We start from the raw sequence: 25,793 nt of genomic DNA, 5'->3' as shown, positions 1-25,793 counted from the left end.
ACTTTTATATTAGTACCGGGTGGTACCTCCAACCGGTACCTTTAGACGAGCCTTAGGTACCGGTTGGTACCGTACCTTAGGCTCATCCATGGGTTACTTCAAAAGGAAAGCATCTCCTTCTCAATCAGAAGAACTGTGTAGCTGAGATGGTAAAGGAGCAATGCGCAAGACTAGAGGTCGCGAGTTCAAATCCCAGTCAAAAGAGAATATTTTTTGTGAATTTTGGAGGCCTTAGGTAACTGGTGCCTTAAGGCATTTTTCTAGTAGTGTGTGCCCGGTTTGAATAGTTGGGGGTACCGAAGATTTCTGATTTTCAAATTGAGAGGGGTATTTTAAACTCGTAGACAAGTTCAGGAGGGTCAAACGCACTTTTCTCTCCTTTTTTTGATCGCCGTCACGACATTATTATGCTTCGTGCTTTTCTCTTTCGTTCCTTCACATCTTTTCGCAGAAGCAACAACAATAAAAATAAAAAGAAATGCTCGGTATACCATCAGGTCCAACTACCAGAGCTGGGGCCGCCGCCGGAGACGATGGTTGGTATACTGTGCGCGCCTGCTAGAGTAGTGGAGCACCAGCCGCCGGCTGCCGGGAGCCGGCGCCCTTGGCATTTTTCAGATAATTATTACATGTGCGGGTGCCATTCTATTTTTCATTTGTGGATTTTTGATATCACACTTGAACCTTTTATCTGATAATTCTATATTAAATGAACCAGTGAAGAAAAGGAAAAAATTGCATAGTGGAATCTACCTGGTGCTGTAGTGGTGAGGCCAAGTTTAGTTTTTTAAGTTTCAGTCATAAGTCTCGTCACATTGCAATTTAAACACCAATTAGCAGCACTAAACATAGACCTACTACAAATTGATTTCATAAGTCGTGACTTAATCACGAGACAAATCTATTAAGCATAATTAATCCATAATTTGACCACTAATTACTATAGTAACCATCCGCTAATTGTGTATTAATTATACTTAACAGATTCATCTAGAACTCTAACTGCAACTTATGCAATTATTTTATATTAATTTGACATATAAACATTCGAATTGACATCTGAACATTCGATGTGGGACAGCTATTTAAAAAAACAAACGAAGCCGAAGTGTGGAAGTGCCATCCCATTTAGTACGGTGATGCACATTTGACATGTTCCATTATTAATGAGCACGAGACATCCTCCCTCCGTATTGGTAAAAAAGGTCATTTTGAATTTGTCTTAATTCAAATAGTTTAAACTTTGACTATAAATAAATTCTTGTGGGTTGAGTTTGAAAATGAGAAAGCAATGTAAGTAGATTCAGCTTGAAATTTAGTTTTGTAAAAATATACATTGGCTATATTTTATAAATTTTTTTATAGTAAAAATATAGTAATCAAAGTTGTTTTTAAGACCATGTCGGTATCCAAAATGTACCAACTTGGAGGGAGTGTTGACCTAAGCCTTCGAGATATTTGTGAGCTGGCTCATCAATCATATGGATGCATGGGTAGGTAGAGACATGTTAATCTCCCTAATAAAACCATTGATCTCCTTGTCGGCATTCCCTTGATTAATATCAAGATTTGACCAAGACTTAATTAACAATCCATATACTCATTTGATTTTTGGCCCGACAATAAAAAGACGATATCTCCTTAGTTTAATCCTTCATCGGAGAATACATAAGACTTATTTCATTCTATGGTGCGTCACAATATAGGGGACTTACTGTCTTCCCATTTATTCAATCTTTTCATGGCTTCTTCCACCTGAAATTAATAGAGTAATCACGTGTAAAATCATCTGTATGTTCCTCACAGACTAGAAAGGAATACACTTATTTAAAAGTACATTTATGTAAAAGAATAAAAAAAATGTTAGTGAAACTTCTTCTTTTTTCAAAATGCATGCAAAATGATTGATTACATTTATCCAAGCACTGTTTCACTTATGGATCCCACATAGTATGTTCTAGCGTTATGTATTGTTTTTAAGTATATTTTGAAGAAAAACAGCCTATATTTAAAAAGTGGAAATATAGAAAATAGAGTTATAGGGAAATTGAATTCTAACAATATTTCAAGTTTTGAGAAAGTATTTTCTTATATTTGCTAATATTTTTCCTAAATGGTTTTTGTGCTACTTTGATGAAAGCAGGTTTAAACAATTGAAAGCTTGTCTACACAAAACGAAAATTGGTCTCTTGATAGTAAAACCATAGTCAATGTACCTCTTTGTCCCAGTTGGTCCTGAATGTAACCCATACCAGGATCAAGGTCTGCATCAGGGTCCCCCCAATCATACCACTCCAAATACCCTACATTACAAGGATGTTTTCATATGTCTAAGTTCAAAGACATGATAAGTTCACCAAAATGAACTAAAAACCATGGACCGAGGTTTTACCGCCGCTCCAAGGTCAAAGTAGAACCCCAGGAGGCACCCAAGGGGGATGCCAACAATGTAGTAGCAGCCGACATTGACATATGCGACGAAGGCTTGCCATCCACACCCCACAGCTACCCCTGCTCATAATGAAAACAGGACCACGTGCTGATGCGTAGTGTACTAGTGTGAATAATGTGTGATGGTTTCTGCTTCTGCATACCCGACAGGACCGGCTGGATGCCGTTGAGGATGAGAGTGAACGCCAGCAGCGGCGTCAGCCGGGACACTGCCCGCGACACGTCATCGCCCTCGGTGAAGATGTAGCTGATGTAGTCGCGGCAGAGGAGGATGATCACCGAGATTATCACTGACAGGATGAAGGACAGCGCTGTCACCACCACGACAGAGAAAGCTGCTGACTTTGGGTTGCCGGCACCAAGCTCGTTGCTCACTCTGACACTGGAATTAAGAACACACGCGATCGAACAGTTTGCATGACGTTAGTCTCACTGCAAGTTCAGCTGTATAATTTCAGGAGAATCCTAACAGGCAAAGAGAAAAATGCCTTCTATTTACCTTGCTGCTGCATTGAATCCAACTGAGATCATGAACACCCACCCTGAAATTGTCATGCTGCAATAATGCGTAATCGCAATTCAGTCATCTCTAGCTTTGAAAAAAAAAATCAGTCATCTCCATATGAAAAATGCTCAAATTCAAACACGACATGTTCGTGGACGTGGGAATATTACCAGACTGACAGCGAGGCCAATGCAAGCTCGGGGTCCTTGAGTAGGCCGGCGATGAGCACAAGTATCTGGTAGTACCACGTCTCGAGGCAGAGCATGACGGCGGAGGCGGCGGAGAGCTTGAAGAACTCCGGCAGGCTGGAGAACGCCTGCCAGGAGAACCCCGTCCAGGTGAGCCGGCATCGCCGGCTGGTGACGATGTACAGGAACTGCCCGACCGCGATGACCCAGTTGCTGGCGCTGAGCATGAGCGAGGCCCCGAGGAGCCCCAGGCCGAGCCGGTAGACGACGAGGTAGCTGAGGGCCAGGTGGGCGGCGAGCGTGGCGGCGGAGATGTAGGCGCTGGGAGCCATGATGCTCTGCGCCTGCAGGAACTTCTGGATGGGGAAGATGGCGGCGTACGCGAAGATCTGAGGGATGAGGCCGTAGACGAAGGTGGCGGCGGCGGCGGCGATCTCCGGCGACTCGCCGAGGAGGACGAGGATCGGGCGGGAGGAGGCGTAGACGGCGGCGCGCTGCATGTAGATGCCCAGCATGTCGTGCTTGAGCGCGCCGTACGCCTGCCCGCATAGAGTCTCCACGGCGCTACCCATGCCAAGCTGCAATTTCCATTTTCGACCATAAGCCACGTCTACGCAGTTGGCTATCAGATATGATTTAAAATAATCTAGCCATACGCCCAGACTGAAGTGAAAACAAAAAAGTTTTCTATTTTACGTCTATAACTATTTAAGGTGCGGTGCTTTCCTGTTTTTACAACTACTAGATACTAGATGTATTGGAAGTAGTTGCTCTGCAATACTCCTTCACTGACATGTGGGACCCAATGCACTCGGGCCCACATGTTAGAGGGTCTGTGGGTGAGTCCCCTAACACTCTGTTCGCTTCATCTTCGCTGCATCCAGTCAACATTATTTCTCTCACACACAAAACCAGCACCAGCCAGCCAGCAATATTTTTCTCTCACAAAAAATCAGCACCAGCCAACCGAACATAGCCTAACTGTACGGTAGAAGAGAGTCATCCAATAGTATTATATATCTCTTATGCTACATTGGTCATGAGTCATGACTCATGACTATAAAGTTGACATCATATAAAGATACGAATCCATTGGTACCAATTTACACCTTATATATTACTATTACTAATTGGAGGTTTCTTTAAAATCTCCACCTAGAATCCTAAGTGGACACTCTAAAGAAAATAGAGAAATTCTACAAATTCTTCAGAAAATTAGAAACATACGACCTCAATATGAAAACTCTAATCCATTTAATATGTTATCTTTTCTAATAAATTATCCACATCTGTCATTACGAAAATAACTTCCTAAACATGTATCTCAATTACCCATCTCTGCTATTATAAAAAAATCTAAAGTAACCCCTTAATTTTCGTGTAAATTTCTCATCTATATACCATTATAATAATAATGCGAATAACCCTCTAAATTTGCATATAAATTATTAAAAGTTAAAGTAGCCCCTAAATCTAAATCTAAATTATATTTATAACAAAATATTAAAGTACATAAATATAAAATTCACTAGTTCTATTATTATTAATATATTATTTATGTTATTGTTTATACAAATATTACCCACAATATATGTCACCATATATTCATGTATGATGGAAGAGATAAGGATACCAATTCACAAACAAATGGTTCAATTAAATATATATCAAACACATATGGAGGTGGAGGTGTGATGCAAAATAAAATTTATTGCAATTAGATAATTGTAATATATATTTTAGAGTATGTGTTAGAATATTTAATAGAAAGATGGATAATTATAATTATTAGTAACAAAATTTATTTTTATATTAATCTATCTTATTATTTGGCCAACACGTTCGCTCTCAAGGCCTAGAAATTCTCACGTTAATTGGAGAAAAATAAAAAAATAAAAATTACCCACCACTGCCATTACGATAAAAATTAACCTAAAATACCCCTGTGCTTAATTAAAAATCACCCACCAATACCATTATGAAAAATTAAATATAAAATATCATTTAGCTATGTATCAGTTACAAATATATACTATTAATAAAAACTAAAGCTAACAACAATCAATCAAAATAAAATGAAAATAAAAATAATTATCTGCATAATATTATTAAAGCTCAACAAATCAAATTATTATTATAGGTAGATCATAGTTGAATTGTTTTAATCAACAATAAGACATAATTTACGATAATGAACAGGATGATGTATGGTAAAAAAATAGTAGAACCTTTAAGTAAGGATACAACAACATGCAAATTTTTGAATTTTCAATACTAGCCGCGTAAATGCGCGGGCTATACGCCTAGTTCTAATTAGCTGGTGCGGGAGCACACAGTTGATAGGCCAGTAACTTATCAATGTTTAGACTACTAGTTGATCAAAGATTAAGAAGGCTAAGTTTCGAATTACACGCATGGCTTAAAAGATGTGGCAGTACACACATCACATAAGCATTGTGCTCATACAGCTCGCTGAAAATGGAAAAATGGCATCACAAATCACTAGTGCTTAAATGCCCTGGAGAAGGAGCAGTTCGGTCACTAAGATGTTTGAAGTTGCGGACAAGAGAGTGAGAGTGAAAGGAAAAGTGGAAGACATGCGTGATGACTTGAGGGGGAAAATTCGCTGGACAGACGGACAAGACACCAGAAAAAAACACACAGATGACTGGGAGTGGGTGGTCATCAATTCATCATTGAACAAACCAACTATACAGTAGTATATTAGGCCGTGTTTGGTTGGTTTTCATGAAATTTTTTCCAGCTTTGACCACTAATTTAGAGTATCAAATGAAGTCTAATTACAAAACCACCTCCACAACCCCCGTGTAAATCGCGAGCCGAATCTAATGAGACATTTGACCGCGCGATTAGAGGATGGTTACTGTAGCATCAATGTAGTAAATCATCAATTAATTACCGTCATTAGATTCATCTCGAAAAGTTACATCCGTCTCTGAAAAGGTTTTGCAAATAGACTTCATTTAGTACTCTATGTATATGAGATTTTTTTTTCGAAAAATGTGCACGAAAAATGTACTACGAAAGGCTGCACAATTAGTGATTCACTGCGTTCGGCAGGTGGTTACAGCTCCAGCCCAACAGTATTTTTCTCTCACACCACTCCAGCCACCAGCTCCAGCTCCAGCCAGCCCAACAGTATTTTTCTCTCACACCACTCCAGCTCCAACATCCAACTCCAGCCTGCCGAACACAGTGAATCCGTAGGCGAAGATCTGGATGCCGTTGTTCCCCAGCGAGGCGGCGGCGAGCTCCAGCGTGCCGAGGTGGCCGGAGAAGATCTGCGTCGACATGGACATGAGGTAGTTCACCGTGTACACCAGCACGGCCGGCGCCGCCAGCCGCGTCAGCAGCCGCAGCTCCACCGCGGACGCCGCCAGCGCCCGCCGCGGCCACGGCCGGGACCCGTCGCGCAGGATGCCCTCCAGCTGCCGGCTCACCCCGTGGCCGCCATCGCCGCCGCCAGCTGAGGTGGTCGCCGGCCCAGAGGCGGCGGCCAGCAGCGGGCTCTGCAGCTTGCTGCCGCCGCCCGCGGCCTCGCCGGCGCCGCTCATGACGTTCTCTCTCACTCGTGTAACCGGACAGGGATTCGGTGAGAGCTTAATTGTGGGCTTGCTTGTGTTATGGCGTGTGGATTTTTATAGCGTGTGCAAGCAGCCGGCAGCGAACAGCCTCGATAGCGTGCCTTAAGACCAGTGCAAGTGTACGGCTGGTGCATTATTGTGCAATGTGTGCGAAACTTGTGGATAACCTCTTTTATTTATGTTAATTTGTACTGTATGTGAAAGTTGATTGTACAGGATTACAGCAGATTGGCAAAGCCTCCTTGCAACAGAGAACTAGAATTTTTGGCGCAGCCTTGCTGCGCCGTACTGAGTTGGGCCAGTTGGTGTCCACATTCTTATACAAGATGAACAGTTTTTTTTTTTTACATTTGAGTTGGGCTAGATCTTACTGATTATTTAGTTCCCATGTTGAAGTGATCTGCAGTTAGTAATGATCAGTTTTTTGAAGGTTACTTTTCCAGCATAGTCAAGAGTACTTAAAAACTTGAAACAATTAGAAGAATATAAAACAGAGTGTTAAATTTTGGAGGACATCATTTCCATATATGACGACCAAGGAGAGAGACGAACACAGTAAAACAGATGAGTTACCAAATGATAAGGTGGATATTGATCCTCTAGGAACTATTTACAGCAAAAGATGCACCGAACAGTTCTATCGGTGATGATGGCAGTTTTGTTGTCCTGCTCTGACCATTCTTCATAGGAGCTGCTATATACAACAAAAGGTAGCTCCTGTTTGTTTATATTTGAGAAACCGTTTACAGCAAAAGATCTACCCAACACTTGTATGGGTAATGATGGCAGTTCTGTTGTTCTGCTCTGACTATTGTTCATAAGAGGTGCTATATACAACAAAAGCAATCCAGCCAACATAGCTGGTAGTTTGTACCCAAAAGCAATCCACTTCATATGTAGTTTTAGATTGTGAAGGACGATATATCCTGAAAAGGATTTCAAATAAAATAAAATTGAAGTCAGTCTAATGTTTTGAATTTAGAATATAGATAACGTTAGTGTAGTATGTGATAATATGTAGATTAGCTGGTTGAGAGGTTAGGTGAATTTGCATACCTTACTGTTTGCTCTTCCCTTGCGAGTGTGTTCTTTTAATTTGTTTCAAAAGGGTATTGTCGTCATTGCTATCGTTGGAGTCCTATGTGTAAGTAAACAAATAATGAGTGATACATAGCACGATATTTTCTGCAGTTCATTGCATAGAAACAAGTTTGGGCAAAGATATTGTACCTGCTGATTATCTTCAAAGTCTTTAAAATTCCTTTTGTTTGTATTTTCATTCTCACCCCATGTGCTGAAAATGAATGTAAGTTTCAAAGTTATAAGAACTGCAATGATTTTCATTTCATCATTGTGATCATGGAAATATTTAGATTTGTATAGACATACCTAGTTTTGTCTATTTCCATATATTGGATATCTTCTGGTAGCTGTGATTCAAAAGGTGAGTGCTGCAAATTAATTAAAAATTTAAATGCAGTGGTTATATAGGGTTATATTAACAGAAAATAAATGGATTTGTAACTATAGTCTAGAGCATACCTGTATCTCCATTTTGTTTATTGCTATAGGGACCAAAGGTGGTAGATTAGCAAGTTCAAAAGTTGAGGTTGAAGTGGTTCTGAGGTTTTCCTCCTTGCTGATTGCTGGTACATTAGCTTGTCTGCCAAACCTCTGTTTGATCATAAGGACTTCAAATGATGGTTCTCTCTTTTGGATGCTCTTGTTGGACAAAACTCTGATAATGAAGGTGAATTTTTGCCCAACCAATGAAGTTATCTCTGGTGGTGTTTCATTTTTACCATAATCATTTAAGAGTTTGTCTACAGATTTTCCAATTAGCTGCAATGCTCTTTGCTGGAAAAGCATGAATTCCAAGCTGTAGGTGTTATCGGTTCCAATAAGAGGTATTTTGTACCTGAAAAATGGTTATATTCAAATGTAAATCTGTTTTCTTTGTTTTTTTTCTTTTTATGAGCAGTAAATTGGCATGTAAATTAATCTTACTTGTACTCATATTGTGTGCAGGGACATCCTGGCTTTGTGCACTCATAACTCTTTCCATTGAATCTTTGTCTTGAATTACAGATCTTGCAAGCGTGATAATATCAAGATTGCCTCTCTGCAAGACCAGTAATTGTAACAGTGCATTCATACCTTTGTCCCTAATAGGAAATATGAGATTTGTTGTTATGAGCATTGTTGAAAATATAAATTAAATGAAAGTACGAAATTTAAAAATAGGAAGGGGCTATTGCGTTCTTACCCCTGCTTTGCTCGCGAATTGTGATTTTACCCCCACTTTACGCAACTTTGTGATTTTACCCCTGGTTTTTGAAAACGAAGATAGACTTTACCCCTACTATGTTAACAGGACGTAACGGTGTTAAATGGACAGGTAAAATACAACTATACCCTTGCATTTTTGCCCCTATTGTTATGAACAGTTTGTGATTTTACCCCCATTTTGACATAAACCATATAGCTGTAAAATTTGACTCCATGGACAACATTATATCAGACACCACAATAATTTTCCCATAATTTTATCAACATAAATCAACAAGATTAAAACTGAGCAATAATTTTGACAGCATCGTAACATAACTTGCATTTATAAAGTCTGGATCACATGCATAGATAAATAAGATCCATCATAGGTGCAGCAAAAGCAACATCATAGGTTAAGCAACATCATAGGTTCAGCAAAAGCAACATCATAGGTGCAGAAGTACAACACTAGATGGCATCCACGTGCATATGCACCAAAAGCATCAAGGGACCCAAGCATCAACTACTAGAGAGGTATTACATGCCCATTGAGAATAAATTTATGCATCTATCCCTAACAATGCAGCCAAGCTTCTGGATCTCCCTCTTCCTATTGTTCCACCTCTTCCAGCATCTCTTGTTCCTGTTTCACTTGTATTGGCCCTTCCCCTTTCCCTTCCCCTGCCTCTTCCCCTTCCTCTTCCCCTTCCCCTTCCCCTTCCCCTTCCGGATCTAGCATCTTCTGTTTCTGTTTCACCAGCACTTGCACTTCCCCTTCCCCTTCCTGATTCAGCACCTTCTGTCCCTGCTGCACTTGCACTTACACTTGTACTTCCCCTTCCTCTTCCTCTTCCCCTTCCCCTTTCACTCACACTTTACAAGAAAAAAAAGGAAAAAATGGTTCAGTCAACAAGTACAGTAACTATGTATGCCCAAATAAGTAAGTAATTGCATGACTCACGTTAATACTTGTGAAGATAATTCAGTTTGTGAAGATAAGAGCTTTCTCTTTTGACTAGCTGTGAGGCCTCCTTGGCAATGCTTAGCTGTGTGGCCTAGTTCATTACATTCAGAACAAAGCCTCTTTTTCTTACTTGTGCTTGCTTCATCATAGGACTTTTCTAGAGTTTCTTGGCCTCCCTGGTTTCCTTCTCAGTATAGGCTTATGGATTTTGTAGTCTAAGTTGACACGTGTCCATCTATCCTTGGATGTCTTTTTTTTTCTCGAATACGCAGGAGAGCTGCGTATCTTTGTATTAATAGAGAGAGAATAAGTCGGCCCCTTACAAGCAGCACACCTCACTCCGAGCCGAGCTGTGAGTGGCTGAGATACAGAAAGTTAGGTTTCTTACAAGTAAAAGAACACTTGACCACGAGACCCACTCAGGACAAAAATAAAGAAACTTATCCTAGCCCACTGGCTTGACCAGCACTCAAGGAGTTAAGGCTCCGAGCGCCTGCAAGACACCATAAATGGTGTTCATCCTTGAAAGCCTGAAACAAGTTGTCCAAGCTCGGTCTGGCACCCTCAAAGATGCATGCATTTCGATGTTTCCAAATGATCCAAGCACCCAGCACAACCAATGTATTGAAACCTTTCCGTTTGTCTTTCTGGATCTTTTTGGCACTCTTCCTCCACCAATCTGAGAAAGAGAATTCATGTCTTGAGGGGACACAGAGCTGCCAACCAAAACTTGATAGGACGCGAAACCAGAAATCTCTGGTGAATACACAAGTGGTGAGTATATGTTGGATATCTTCGGCTTCCTGATCACAAAATAAGCAGCGTTCAGGATGAGGGAGATTTCTCCTAGCCAAACGGTCTGCTGTCCAACATCTATTTCTTACAGCTAACCACAGAAAATTTTTGCACTTTGCGGGTGCCCATGTTTTCCAGATTCTGCGCCAAGGTTCAAATGTAGTTGCTCCATTGAAAAAGGCCAAGTATGCCGACTTAGCTGTATACTGTCCTGAGACATCGAATCTCCAAATGTGAGTGTCATCCTCTTGAGTAAGCACGAAATCAGATAGAATGTCTGTCAGCTTGAACAATTCATATAGCCCGATTAAAGATAAACCTCCTTGTATGTCATGCGCCCATCTGTGGTCAACCAAAGCATCTGCAACTAGGCGTATGTTGCGAGCACGTGTCGGTACCGCAGCAAACACCGTTGGTGCGAGATCATTGATCGAGTTACCATTAATCCATCTGTCTGTCCAGAATTTAGTAGTAGATCCGCTACCAATTGTAGTTTGCAAAGCAATCTTAAAAAGTGCAGCCACATTGGCGTGTATAGGAATATCCAGGGACAGCCAAAGTTTGCTTGTATCAGTTTTTCTGAGCCAAAGCCATCTCACCTGTAATGCCCAGCCCATGATCTCAAGATTCAGAATCCCCAAGCCACCCAATTCTAGTGGTCTTTGCACCTTTTCCCAAGCTACCAGGCAACAGCCACCCTGTACTTCTCGCCTTCCCTTCCAAAGAAAAGCTCTCCGAATCTTGTTAATCGCTTTGATGAACCATTTAGGGACATTTAATGCAATCAGGACATGTATTGGCAGAGCTGAGATCACAAATCGTACCCAAGTTGCTCGACCCGCCATGTTCATCAGATTAGCCTTCAAACTAGGCAACTTGTCACCGATCCTTTCCACCCAAGGCAAAAGGTCTGTTTTCCTTAGTTTCTTGTCGGATATTGGTAGGCCCAAGTAGGTACATGGGAATTCGGCAACTGAGCAGGCCAACGTTGAAGATATCTCTGTGATTTCAGTTTCTTCACATCTGATGGGAATGGCACAGCTCTTCTGAAAATTGGTACGGAGCCCTGATGCTTCTCCAAACACATCTAAAGTTTGCGTGGTCAGTGTTAGAGTAGTGTATCTGGCCCATGTAGGCCTTTTGGCCTATAGGCCCAACCTGTGTATATGTAACCCTAACTCTGAGTCAATCCATTGTGTCAGTGTCCTGTAACATGGAATCAGAGCCGAGATCCACTTTTTCCGCTGCCATCCATCCGCTGGCCGCCGTCCGCCCGCCGCGGCGGTGACTCCCCCCGTCGGCGTCGTTCGTCCTCCTCAAGGTCGGCGTAGCCCGTTGCTGCTGTCGCGGGTCGGCATCATCCCTCCCTCCCCTACCCTACTTCGCGCCGCCGGTCGGCGCGGCGCTCCTCTGCTTCGCGCCGCAGATCGAGGGGGCCCGTCTTCATCTCCGCCGCCCGTGGAGCCGTCCGTCCGCCGGCTCTCCTCCGCCCGTTCATCCTCGTCTCCGCTGTCGCGGATCCATCGGCGCGCGGCGGCCCATCCTCATCTCCGCACGTCGCGGAGGCCGTCCAGCGCCGCCGTCCACCTCCCGTCCGCGCGTGCGTCCGCCGTTCGCACCGCGCCGTCCCTGCTCGTCGCCTCTGCTCTGCAGCAAGGCACTGGGGGGCGGCGCTCCCCTGCTTCGCACCGCCGCTTGGGGCGGTGTCCGTCTGCTCCAGGTGTCGTCTTTTTCCGCTGCCGTCTGTCCGTCTGCTCCGGGTCGTTGAGTACACTCTCCTTCTTCTGTGTTGCTACCATGGGGTCCTCTGCGGCTGCTGCTCCTTTCAGCGGCCTTTCGTTTGGGTCTCCCGGTCTGGATGTGAAGCTAGATGGCTCCAACTACAGAGAATGGGCCTTCTCCCTCAAGATGCTGTTGGAATGGGGTGGTTCTGCTTCTCATCTCACCGATGCTCCTCCTGCAGCTACTGCTACCAATGAGAAGGAGATACAAGCTTGGAATCTTACTGATGACCGTGTGATGGCCATCATCTGCATGAGTACTGATCTCAGTATTCGCTCTTGTCTTGAGGATCACAAGACTGCCAAAGAAATGTGGGATTACTTGCAGAGTCGCTACCAACAAAGCAGCTCAGCCATTCGCTATTCACTTCGTCAGAATCTTCAGCATCTTCAGCAGCAGAACATGTCAATTGAGGAGTACTATGCTGCCTTCAACAAGATATCAAGTCAAATTGCCTCCATGGTACCCAAGCCCTCTTCCTTGTGCACCACTTGTACTCCAGCCTGGACTGCTAGGGAGGCATATGATGCGCAGGACACTATGTTTGATTTTGTGATGGGTCTGCAATCTGATTTTGAACCTATCCGTGTTCAACTTTTGGGGCAACCAACCCTTCCCACTCTCTCTGAGACGTTATCTGCTCTCATGGCTGAGGAAACCCGGCTTAAGTCTCTTGCTGCACACTCCATGGTGTCTGAGCAGCACTCTGTTCTGGCTGTTCCTCCTTTACCTGTTGAAGTTGAAATTGCCGCAGCAACCTCCTCTAAGAAGGTTTCTCAGAAGACTCTCTGTAGTCACTGTGGGAAGACCACTCATCCAGATTCCAGGTGTTTCAAAAAGTATCCTCACCTCCTTGCTGAAATGAGAGACAAACGTGCTGCTTCCCGTAGAGGATCACATGCAGCATCTTCCAGCACACCGGGGTCTTCACTTCAGTTCTCAGCAACAGCTGCAATGCCTCAGTGTCTACAACCCCAATACCAGCTGTTCCCCCAACACTTAGTGCCACAACAATCAGCAGTCAGTACTCCTCAATTCCAATAGCAACCCAGCAGTACTATGCCTGCTCCACTCAGTGCTTATACGTCCCAAGCATCCTTGTCATCGACATCACAGTCAGGTACTAATTTTTGGGTGTTGGATTCGGGTGCCTCCTTTCACATGACTTCAAATTCCTCTATCTTGGATTCTTGTCGGCCTCTTTCACATTCTCGTCCTGTTCAGACTGCTGATGGTAACCTTTGCCATGTTACCCATCAAGGCAATCTGAACAGCTCTCAGTTTTCTGTCTCTGATGTTTCTCTTGCGCCAAAACTTTCCATGAATCTAATCTCAGTTGGCCAACTTGCTGACCTGAACTGTGTCGTTTTTTATGACACTTCTTGTCATGTTCAGGATCGGCGCACCCGAGCTCTTCTTGGTACTGGCCGTCGCCATAAGAGCTCATCCGGTCTCTACATCCTTGATCATCTTCAGCTGCCACCTTTTGCATCGCCACCAGCATCTTCTCCACCATCATTCTTCGCTTCTGCTGCAGCCACCTTTCCTCAATGGCATCACCGTTTAGGTCATTTGTGTAGTTCACGTCTGTCTACCTTAGTTAAGCAGGGGGTCCTTGGTCATGTATCTGTAGATTCTTCTTTTGAATGTACTGGCTGTAAACTTGGGAAACAGATTCAACTCCCATATCCATCTAGTGATTCTAAGACTACTCAGCCTTTTGCTCTTGTACATTCTGATGTATGGGGCCCTGCTCCTTTTGTTTCCAAAGGTGGTCACAAGTATTATGTCATTTTCATTGATGATTATTCTCGCTATACTTGGATTTATTTCATGAAGCATCGTTCTGAGCTGTTGTCTATTTATAAATCCTTCGCTCAAATGGTTCATACTCAGTTTACCTCTTCTATTCGCATTTTTCGATCTGATTCAGGGGGGGAGTATCTATCCACTGCTTTTCGTGAATTTCTTTCTTCTGAAGGAACTTTGCCTCAGCTCTCTTGTCCTGGTGCCCATGCTCAAAATGGAGTGGCTGAGCGTAAACATCGCCATATTCTTGAAACTTCACGGACTCTTCTCCTTTCTTCTTTTGTGCCAACTCACTTTTGGGCTGAAGCTGTTTCTACTGCTGTTTATCTCATCAACCTTCAGCCCTCCATTCGTCTTCAAGGGAAAAGTCCTGGAGAAATCTTGCATGGGTCACCTCCTAAATATGCTCATCTTCGTGTCTTTGGCTGCACCTGTTATGTTCTTCTTCCTTCTACTCGGTCCACAAAATTGACAGCTCAGTCTGTTGAGTGTGTTTTTCTTGGTTATAGTCTTGAACATAAGGGCTACCGCTGTTATGACCCCTCCGCTCGCCGTATTCGCTTCTCTCGTGACGTCACCTTTCTTGAAAACAAACCCTACTTTCATTCATCCACTCCTCCTCCGTCATCATGTAATGCACCTCCGTCCTTTCTTTTTCTACCACCTTGTGACTGTCAATCCACATGAACCAACTCCACCTCCTGTTTCCACACCATCAAGTCCACCTGAATCAACAGCACCACCTCCACTTCCCTCTGTTACTCCTTTTCCTTTTCATTATCGTCGTCGTCCCCGTGCACCTTCTTCTACCACCACTCCTCTCTTAGCTGATGATTTTTCTTCTGGCTCACATTATAATCTCAGGGATCGTTCTGCTATTCAAATCCCTGATCGGTATGGTTTTCCGACTGCTGGTGTAGTCTGTGAGCCATCTTCTTATCAGGAAGCTCATCAACTTCCTGCTTGGCGTGATGCTATGTCTGCTGAATTACAAGCTTTGCACCGCACTGGTACTTGGGAGATTGTTCCATTACCTTCTCATGTCGTTCCCATCACCTGTAAATGGGTGTACAAACTTAAGACCAAAGCTGATGGCTCCATTGAAAGGTACAAAGCCCGTCTGGTTGCTCGAGGTTTTCAGCAATCCCATGGTCGCGATTATGAGACATTTGCTCCTGTTGCCCACATGACCACAGTCCGTACTCCCATTGCTGTGGCTGCCAGTCGTTCATGGAAAATCTCTCAAATGGATGTTAAGAATGATTTTCTTCATGGTGATTTGCAAGAAGATGTCTATATGCATCCACCACCAGGGGTTCAACTTCCTTCTGGCTATGTTTGTCATCTGCGGCGTGCTCTTTATGGTCTCAAGCAAGCCCCTCGTGCATGGTTTGCACGTTTCAGTTCAGTGGTTATTGCTGCAGGTTTCACTCCCAGTGACCATGATCCTGCTCTCTTTGTTCACACCTCTTCTCGTGGACGTACCTTAATTTTGCTTTATGTTGATGATATGCTGATCACTGGAGATGATCCGGACTACATTGCTTTTGTCAAAGCACGCCTTTGTGACCAGTTCATGATGTCTGACTTGGGCCCTCTCAGCTATTTTCTGGGCCTTGAGGTTGAATCAACTGCTGCTGGTTATTATCTTTCTCAGGCCAAGTACATTCGAGATCTTCTTACTCGTTCTGGCCTCACTGATACTCGGACTGCTGCTACTCCTATGGAACTTCATCTTCATTTGAAGTCATCAGATGGTTCTCCTCTGGATGATCCGACAAGGTACCGTCATCTAGTTGGCAGTCTTGTCTATCACACTGCTACCAGACCGGATATTGCCTATGCAGTCCACATTCTCACTCAGTTTGTGAGTTGTCCTACCACAGTTCACTATGCTCATTTGCTTAGGGTATTGCGGTACTTGAGAGGTACAGCTTCTCATCGTCTTTTTTATGCCACATCCAGTCCACCAACACTGCATGCTTATTCAGATGCTACTTGGGCAAGTGAACCTGTTGATCGACGATCTGTCACTGGTTATTGTATTTTTCTTGGTGGCTCGCCAGTGGCATGGAAGTCCAAGCGGCAAACTGCAGTTTCTCGGTCTAGTGCTGAGGCTGAACTACGAGCCCTTGCCACAACAACTGCAGAAATTATTTGGCTTCGTTGGCTGTTGGCTGATTTTGGTGTTGATTCTGCTCATCCTACTATTCTCCGCTGTGACAACACTAGTGCTATTCAAATTGCCAACAATCCAGTCAAGCATGAACTCACTAAACATATTGGTGTTGATGCCTCCTTCATAAGATCACATTGTCAGTTGTCTACTGTTGATCTTCAGTACACACCTTCTGAACTTCAGCTTGCTGATTTCTTTACCAAGGCTCAGACTAGGGAACATCAATTTCATGTATTCAAACTAAATGTATCTGAATCTGTAATTTCACAGCCACCTTTAGTTTGAAGGGGGGTGCTAGAGTAGTGTATCTGGCCCATGTAGGCCTTTTGGCCTATAGGCCCAACCTGTGTATATGTAACCCTAACTCTGAGTCAATCCAATGTGTCATTGTCCTGTAACAGTCAGAATCATCTCGTCTTCAGTTGGCCGAATGAATAATGCAACATCATCCGCGTACAGAGAAATCCGATGTCCATTATTACCTCTTGTAAATGGCTGTAACAATCCCAGCCCCTCCGCCTTGGTGAATAGGCTATTTAAGACGTCCATAACCAAAATAAATAGCATAGGCGATAGAGGATCGCCTTGCCGGAGGCCACGCTGATGTCTGATTACTTCCCCAGGTTCCCCATTAACCAAAATTCTTGTGGATGCCGTTGTGAGCAGTCGAGAGACCAAATTGCACCAAGCAGTACCAAAGCCCAAGTGTTGCAAGATTTCCAACAGAAATGACCAAGAAACTGAATCAAATGCTTTTGAGATATCAAGCTTCAAGAAAATGCTTGGTACCTTCTTTTTGTGCAGCAGCTTAATGGTTTGTTGTACCAGCATATAGTTGTCGTGGATGCATCTTCCTTGCACAAAAGCACTTTGATTGGTAGCCACTAGTTCCTTGAGCATCGGCGTCAAACGATTAGCCAATATCTTAGTAAACAATTTTGCAAAACTGTGCACTAGACTAATAGGTCTGTAATACGTGGGCAAATAAGCTTCCTCCTTCTTTGGTATTAATGTGAGATAAGCCGAGTTAAGAAGCCATAATTTCCTCGCGTCACCCTGTTGTAGGGTGAGTATTGCCGCCATCAAATCTGACTTGATTATCTGCCAACAGGACTTGTAGAAACGTCCAGTATATCCGTCTGGACCAGGAGCTCTATCTGCCGGAAGATTCTTGATGGTTAGCCAAACCTCATCTTCAGTAATAGGAGCATCCAAAGCTGAAAGATCAATGCCTTCCCGATGGAAAAAATCAAGATCCAAAGTGGAGGCCCTCACAAGTGGAGTTCCAATTAGGCCATCAAAATATTCAAAGAAGGCACCATGCTTATCCTCCTGACTAGTGAGCACCTCTCCATTTTGTATGAGTTTAGAGATGAAGTTTTTCCTCTTACGAAATCTGGCTTGACTATGGAACAAGGCTGTGTTTGCGTCCCCATCTTTTAAGAACCTAATCCGCGATTGCAGCCGGGCCACAGTTCTTTCCAGGGAAGACAGGACCAAACAATATCTCTTTGACTCACATCTCAACCAATCTTCTTCTGGAGTCAGTGTACGGCTGTCTTGTGCAATTTCCAGTTGATGCAAAATCTCCCGAGCTAGACCTAACTGTGTTCTTACATGACCCACTTGTTTTTGACTCCAAGATTGTAGAGCCTTAGTGAGCCTTTTCAACTTCATGGCAATCTGCTCCATGGGACAAGAAGCTGAGACTGGCTGTTCCCATGATTGTGCAACTGTTTCATGGAAATCTGGGAACTTAGTCCAAAAACTCTCAAAGTGAAATCTCCGCTTACCACGGTTCCCTTCTCTGAGGCCAAGAAGCAAGGGACAATGATCTGATATTTGAGATGCCTGACTCTGAAGAATACAATCCGGGAAAGTGTCCTCCCAATCTGAAGTGCAAAGGATTCGATCAAGTTTAACTAGAGTCGGTGCCTCTCTTTCATTCGACCACGTATATCTCCTACCAATCAGCGGTATCTCCTTCAACTCAACATCGGTATCTCCTTCAACTCAACATCGTTTACAAACCTTCGAAATCGCCCCATCATAGCACGGTTTAAGTTCTCGTTATTCTTGTCCTCGGCTGAGTAAATCATGTTAAAATCACCCCCAAGAACCCACGGACCGGTGCAAAGACTTCTGACCTCCGGGAGTTCATTAAGAAAGCTAGCCTTTTCTGCATCTTGGTGTGGCCCATAAACCCCTGTAAACCACCAATCCGGCTCATCATCGATCCTGAATCTAATAGAAATAGAATGACGATGCACCCTATATTGATCCGAGGTGAGAATCCCCTGTCTCCAAGCAACTAGAATTCCACCTCGAGTGCCTTGAGCTGCCATATAGACAAAATCTTGAAAATCTCGACCCAACATAGAGATAACATCTCTGTGTGTGATGACCGCCAATTTAGTTTCTTGGATACAGACCAAAGCCGGCTTACAAGAGTCTACAACTTTTCTAACCGAGTCTCGACGTGCACGATCATTTAGACCCCGTGCATTCCAAATGAGAAAATTTATATTATCCATTGGGAAACCAAAAAAGAAACATGACCCAGAAAAACATCAAATGTTAGACCACAACAATAGCACCAGATGCCTGCACCGGGAGTTCTTCCGGCAGCTCCTTGTGCAACATGGCTGCCATTACCTTCACGTGATTCCTCTCAAGTGGTGTGTTGAAGAAAACCTGATACTTCTCCATCATGGCCGCTGATACCCTTGAATCATCCTCTGTGAAGCCCAGCTCCCGGCACACCGAAGCGGCAGCCGGATTATGATTTTCAGGCGGTAATTTAGCGATGCGACGGCTCCTCCTTGGAGGTTCGGTCCCCACATAGTTCTGACGACGGCGTTGTTGTTTCACGGTTGGTATAGGGAGGGCAATATCCAGTGGCTTTGACACCTTCTCAATGAAGGTAGAGCTTGCAGCTGGAGGAGGTGGTGTTCTTGGGGGGGACTCTGGTGGCTGCGTTGCATGTTGTACACTTGATTTAGGCCGCCTGACATAGACCTTGGACAGCTCCCTGTTAGCCGATGTTGTGAATACACAGGGTTCAGCCAAAAATTCAGCGGGAAGAACTTCCTCCGCCGGCCGCCAAGTAACTGGAGAAGAGGCTGAAAGCGCAGGAGGCTCCAACAAAAGCTCTGCAGAGGTAGACTCCACCCGAGCAAGGTATGGAGGCAGATCGTTGTGCTGTGGTTGCAGGGGACTTGCTGAGGTAACCTCGGTATTGCAGTTTACTGGAGCAATGCCATGCAAATCGATCGGGTCGCAGTGGTGCCCTTCTTGCTATACTGCCGATTGTACACCTGAAGCAGAGCTGGGAACTGCAAAGCACACCATGGTTGGGGACTCCATAGAAGGGGATGCGTCTGTCACCTGTTCCTGGCAGACCTGTTTGCACGGGCTGGGTTCCAAAGGCTGGGAATCAGCCCGGCCCACAGGAAGGCCTAAATCCCCCTCCGCGGAGCCCAAATAGCCATCTGTTGTTGCAACGGAAAACTCCTCGTGATCGCTGTTGCCTCCTTCGAAAACAGGCGCCGGCTCCTCGGGCGATGGGGCAATAACTTCAACCACCATGTTTTCCACGGGTAGAGGATCGAGGCGCGTCGCCTGGGAAGAGGATCCATCCGCCTCAACTGGGTGCGCCACGTAGCTTGCCCCGGAGGGGTCCGGTCCCAACCTATCCCTGGCCGACGGCCTACCCGTCGCAGCAATGGCGGCCGCACCTCCATGGGAGCTCGGCGAGGCCGCCCTTCTCCGCTGCCGTCGCCGGCTGCCGTTGCCATCCTCTTCCTCAGCTTCGGAGGCTGCCCCATCAGTACTTTCAGCCCCTGGCTGTAGGATCTCGGTGACACGAAACGCAACTGTATACTTTAGGGATGGCTTTCCTGGCGGGACCAAAATTTCTCCAATGGGCGGCTCAGCGATGTGAAGATCACGTGCACTAGGTATCTCCCTAGGATTGAAGCACCAGGCTGTCAAGCAAAACGCAGAATAATCCTCCCTGTTTCGTGTCTCTGGCTGAAGGAGGTGTGGCCATCCATAGGGGCTGAGCAAGCTCTCTGCTGTTGACATCTCCCACGTGTGTTCTGGGATCCCCCTGAGCTCGATATTGGCCAGCACAGGAAGGGCGATGCCATCCGCGAATGCTTGGCGGGACCATCGTCGGCAGTGCAGCTGCAGGTTCCCTGGAGCTGGAGTTGGCCCAGCATTAGTGAGCCTTGAGATCGTAGCTTCATCTTCGACGAACATGATGTAGTTGTGGTCGCGGCTGGAACGACGAAACACCAAGGTAGCAGGATTGAGGACAAAGGCATTCGCCACCACTGCCTTGAGATCATCGGTGGCAATCCCTGTGATATTACCGACCACGGTCACTAATACTACCCTTCGAAGATCAGCTTCGGCTCTCGCAAGCTGCGCAGACCAGTCGATGATGCACGGTGGACCTTGGGCCGGGGGAACGCCATCATCCGGCGCCAGGGGTGCAAGAGAGGCATCCCTACCGTTGCCCATTGCCGTGTTCGAAGGATTGGGAACCGGAGCAGCGCTGCCCAGGGGGCCGCGGCGTCTTCTGTGGCGCGGCCTACGACGACGGCGACCGCAGTGATCGGAGTCCGGCGGTAGCGCCCCAGACTCCACCGCACGGGCCACGTCGGAGGCCACACCATTCGCCGCCAGCGAGTCGGCCGTCTCCATGGCTTGAGGTGATCCCGTCGGGTCCTGCTCCAGCACCGATGCAATGCGCCTCCAGACGGTGGCTCGTTTGGGGAGCACCGCCGAACTTCTGGCACCTTCAGAAGCGATGGGCACCCGTCTAGGGCAGACGAGTGACCGGTGGCCAAGAGCTCGGCACCTGAAGCACCGGGTTTGAGACTTGCACTGCGCGGCCCGGTGTACGCCTGAGAAGCAGTTGAAGCACCGGCCCCGGAGGTCCACAGGGACCGGACGACGAGGACGTCGCGAGAGCTCCACACGCGCCCGGCGCTTGGAGCGCGATTCCACTTTCTCCCAGCCGTCCGCGTCTCGGGAGCGCCAGGCTAGCGGCGGGACGTGAGCAGCCGGCCGGAGGACGATACGTGGCGGCGGTTTCGCGGCCGCCGGCGACAGCGATCTGGAGGGCGCCGCCGAGATGCCCGGGGTCACCATGACGTCGCGATAGGAGCGCCTCGCAGACGTAGCGGCCGTCGACCCGCCAGATGAAGCCGACGCCGGGCAGTTGTCGCTCCAACGTTGCTCCTTGGATCGACCCGCCGGAGGTGACGAACGGGTGTAAGGGTGGGGAGGCGGGTGGGGGATGATGGCAGGCGCCGGGGTAGCAGGGTTCGCCGGGGCGGCGGGGTCGGTGGCCGACGGGTCCGGAGTGGATCCCGGCGTGAGGTTGGTGGTAGGGGAAGGGGCGCCTGGGGGAGGGGGAGGGGAGGCGAGCGGTTCCATAGTGCCTCGTGAGCTCAGATTGATTGTTCATTATCCTTGGATGTCATTGGGTTGAAAGTGCATTCATATGTCTTTTTGAGCCTATCCACAGAGAAGTACTCATGGACAAAGTCATCCATTTGTACCTGCCTACTCAGCTTAGCAATGAAAGCTAAAGCATGGATGCAAGGCTTTCAAGTCACTTGCCAAGCCCTACAAGTACATGTATGATGCTCCAAGTTAACTGCATGTCTAAATCTGTTCACAGTCACTTCAGCACATCCAGCACCATATATTAGTACCTCATGGTCCTTTATACTCTTAACTTTAGCATTTAGGGCTGCTATGATAGATGGGATGATTGTTCCTGTCACGTTACTAGCAATCTTAGCTCTCAAAACAAATTTTCCAATGATCATCTGTCTTATCTTATCATGCATATCCACAATTTGAAAATCATTTGTTTTTGACACCCAGCTATTAAAGGACCCAGAGAGGTTGTTGTTGATGTAATCTACCTTGCAATTTTCAAAGAATTTGCTTCTACTCCACACATATGGATGATTGTCATCCAACCAAGCAAGTGCACTAGGATCCTTCTCCTCTATCTTTCCCATAAAGTAATTGAACTTGTCAATTGTGAAGCTCTTAGCTGCAGCCCACATATTCTTACAATAAAGCTCACCAGTATAACCATTTTTCTTCATGTTCTTCCACAAATGCCTCAGGCACTCTCTATGCCACAAGAGAATCAGTGTCAGAATGTGTGCCCTCCTTATCAATTCCTACACATTCATCATCATGTGCACCTTTGCTTTTGGCTTTGGTGGCTCTTTTTTTTGTGTGGTGGATGTCACTCTCTCATTTTGGGATCTCTCATTAGTCTGTGACTCACTAGTGCCTCTCTCATTTGCATGTACTTTATTTCTAAGAGAAGGGTGACACCTACGTTTGGTTGGTGAAAATTGCAGTGGTCCTACAAACTCATTTACCTAGGCATTGATTTGGGCTACTCCCTTGTTAAGGTTGCACTCAAACCACTCAAGCATATCCTCATCTGATTTTATCTCAATAGAATCGGTCTCCAACTCACGCGAAAAAGTTATGTACTGCTTTGATCCCCACGTGTAATGCCCGGCAATGAAATCAACTAATTGCTGCAGACCATAGGCATGTATGTCAACAATTTGAGTTGGCAATGTTTTGCCCTGCATCCATGACTTTGGACCACCATCAGGCAAACTGAAAAACGACAGTACTCTAACAACAAGATTTATCTCTCTATGATTTGACCTACAAATCACAGTGGTGAATACACAGTTAGCTAAATCATCCTAGATGTCGAGGTTAATTCGTCCAACAAATCTACAAATCGATTTGCCCCAAAATCTAACATCAGTACCACAGCCACAGGAACAAGAGAAATTACCTAGGGTTTTCTCCAAGATTGGACAAATCCATCGCTCCGGCCACCGCGAGCCTCAGGCCGGGTCGCGAGCTCGGCGGGTGCGCTAGCCCCACGCCCGCGCCGGTGCTCGCCAGGCCAGCGCGCGACCCCGAGGCCACCGCGAGCCCCAGGCCACCGCGAGCCCTAGGCTGGGTCGCGAGCTCCACGGGGGCGCTAGCCGTGCAGCGCGCTCGCGCTCGCCAGGCCTGCGCGCCCCTGGATCCGTTGAGCCGCCGCCTTCTCCGCCTCGATCCATCGGACCTGCGTCCGCTGGAGCCGCCCGAGCCGCCTCCGCCTGGATCCGCAGCCACCTGGACCCGCCTGAGCTGCCAACGCCGCCGCCTGGACCCACCGTCACCGCCGCCTGGACCGGCCTTCAGCCGCCGCCGCCACCACGAGACTGGGAGAGAGGGCTCGAGATATTTGTGACTCAGGAGAGGCTCTAGTGGAGCACGTAAACAACATAAAGGGTACCAATGTCTTTCCACCTTATTTCCAAGGGGTTTTCTTTTTCTTTTAATTTGTTTATTCGAGATCCCACTGACTGAGTTGAAAGAAGGGGCAGACGGACGCTTCATTTTGGTAAAACAGGGGCAAAATCACAAAGTTGCGAAAAGGGAGGGTAAAATCACAATTAGCTTGTAGAGTTGGGGTAGAAACACAAATTCCCCAAATAGGAATGTGTGTAATCTAAATTTGACATTACCAGTTTGTCGAAAGGATCAATATCTTTAAGTTGCAGGCATGTGGTCTGCTCAATATGCTTTTCAATGTCATCTGCACTATGAAGGTCAATTTTCTTTACAGCTTGATCAGGTATAGTTGGTAAGCTGCAGTTTAGAAATAATTAGTATATTGTAAAAGTTTGTTCTGAAATTTTGGAGAAATTTTATTGCATATTTTTGTACCTCTTTTGGAATATTTTGATTTCTGGTATATCATTTTCATTGATGTACCAACGACATGCTGCTGTGCCACTTAGAAAATAAGAACTTTCTTTTATGCATTTCATAGAAGTTCCAACAAAAATAGCTATAACATGGTTCTTCTGACCAATGTTGTAGACTGATTCTCCCTGAAATTCCAGAGCTCTTGGACCCCAAAGTGATAGCTCGATCATGTTTCCACTTTGTTTCATGAAATAAAAAGATAACAGTGTGAGTGGGAAGATACGCAAGTAAAATTTAATTATACAACTTGAAATTGGAATAGTATGTCAAGGTTTTTTTTAGAACTTAGAATATATTTTTATTATGTACCTCAGATCCCCTAGATGAATGATTCTCTTCCATTTTAAAGTTCCAGAACTTGTTAGTACTCTTGCTGCATTTGACACAGCTAGAATTCTACCAATGACATCTGTGTTGAACATAAGGAGTTGAAAATGTTAGATTTAAAACCATAAGATAATCAGCAAGTTGTTGTAGAAAATATATGTGGGTATGCAATAGCTGTTACCTAGAAATTTCTCTGTATTTCCTCCGTGTTGATATAGATTAGGAAAAGGCGCTAATGAGAATGCATATTTTGGAAAGTCTGATGGCTCATCTTGAAGTTGTGCAATCTGTGTTCTTATGTTGAGCCTGATCATGTAAGGGCTTTCAACAGGTCTGTATCCTTGTTTTGCATTGTGGATTGTTATCTTTGTCATATAAACAATTTTCCCCTCTTGTAGATGTGATTGTAGTAGTGGTATTGCATCTGGTGGTATTTCAGCATACATGGAATAACCCTGCAGATAAAAATATAGTGATGTAATTTCCATGTAATTGAATCTACATATGTTGATATGTAAAAATATAGTTGGGCTATTGCAATATTCAAAATTCGGTAAAGAGATGAAAAGCTTGAAAGAGATTTTTACCTTTTGATCAATAGTGCCTAATCTCATTTTCTTCATCTCTTCCCCTAAACTCCCACATTCTTGAGACTCTGACACATATGATGTAGTTCAATGGTCCTGGTTTTACGTTTGCTAGGAAGGTGATGTTCATCTGCATTTTTATAAAGAGAAGCGTTAGTATAAAATATAGATATTTTATATTAAATTGATTGTATTGTTGTCCCACATGTTCCATCTTCATTTTCAACTAATATTTTTAGTCCCCTTTTATTTGTTACACGTGATATAGCTACATTAAATTGTCCATGTGTAAATACTGGTTTCTTTAAGTATACTCCAACATTTGTTAGAGTCTGCCCTTGACTTTTATTTATAGTCATCGAGTAGCACACTTTTATAGGAAATTGTCGTCGATTTAAAGTAAAGGGCCAGCGGCACCCTCTTGTTGTCAAATTCATTCTTGGTATATATGCGGTTTCTCCAACATGTGTCCCTGTTATTATAATAGCTTGTATTATGTTATCTCC

The 25,793-nt window shown here is 45.1% G+C and overlaps 1 protein-coding gene across 1 annotated transcript; it reads right to left on the bottom strand.

Moving 5' to 3' along the window:
• Positions 1–1,514: 1,514 nt before the first annotated feature.
• Positions 1,515–6,791, bottom strand: LOC120650506 (protein DETOXIFICATION 40-like). The gene is made up of 7 exons (XM_039927658.1): positions 6,360–6,791; positions 3,127–3,722; positions 2,951–3,007; positions 2,595–2,833; positions 2,393–2,511; positions 2,217–2,303; positions 1,515–1,755 (listed from the first exon to the last, which is right to left on the bottom strand). Exons 1-7 carry the CDS (start codon positions 6,717–6,719, stop codon positions 1,696–1,698), a joined length of 1,518 nt encoding a protein of 505 aa, XP_039783592.1. The 5' UTR covers positions 6,720–6,791; the 3' UTR covers positions 1,515–1,695.
• Positions 6,792–25,793: the final 19,002 nt, after the last annotated feature.

This window comes from Panicum virgatum, chromosome 9K (genome assembly GCF_016808335.1).
Source record: "Panicum virgatum strain AP13 chromosome 9K, P.virgatum_v5, whole genome shotgun sequence".
In the NCBI taxonomy this organism is placed as follows: Eukaryota; Viridiplantae; Streptophyta; class Magnoliopsida; order Poales; family Poaceae; genus Panicum; species Panicum virgatum.
The sequence above is the reverse complement of the archived record's forward strand: the minus strand, read 5'-3'. Positions and strand labels throughout refer to the sequence as shown.

Excerpts from the sequence above, each read along its gene's own strand:
- LOC120650506 (XM_039927658.1), bottom strand. The coding sequence starts at position 6,719 with ATGAGCGGCGCCGGCGAGGCCGCGGGCGGCGGCAGCAAGCTGCAGAGC. Across the intron at positions 3,008-3,126 it reads TTGGCCTCGCTGTCAGTCTG|CATGACAATTTCAGGGTGGG; the intron begins GTAATATTCCCA and ends GCATTATTGCAG. Across the intron at positions 2,834-2,950 it reads GGATTCAATGCAGCAGCAAG|TGTCAGAGTGAGCAACGAGC; the intron begins GTAAATAGAAGG and ends TCTTAATTCCAG.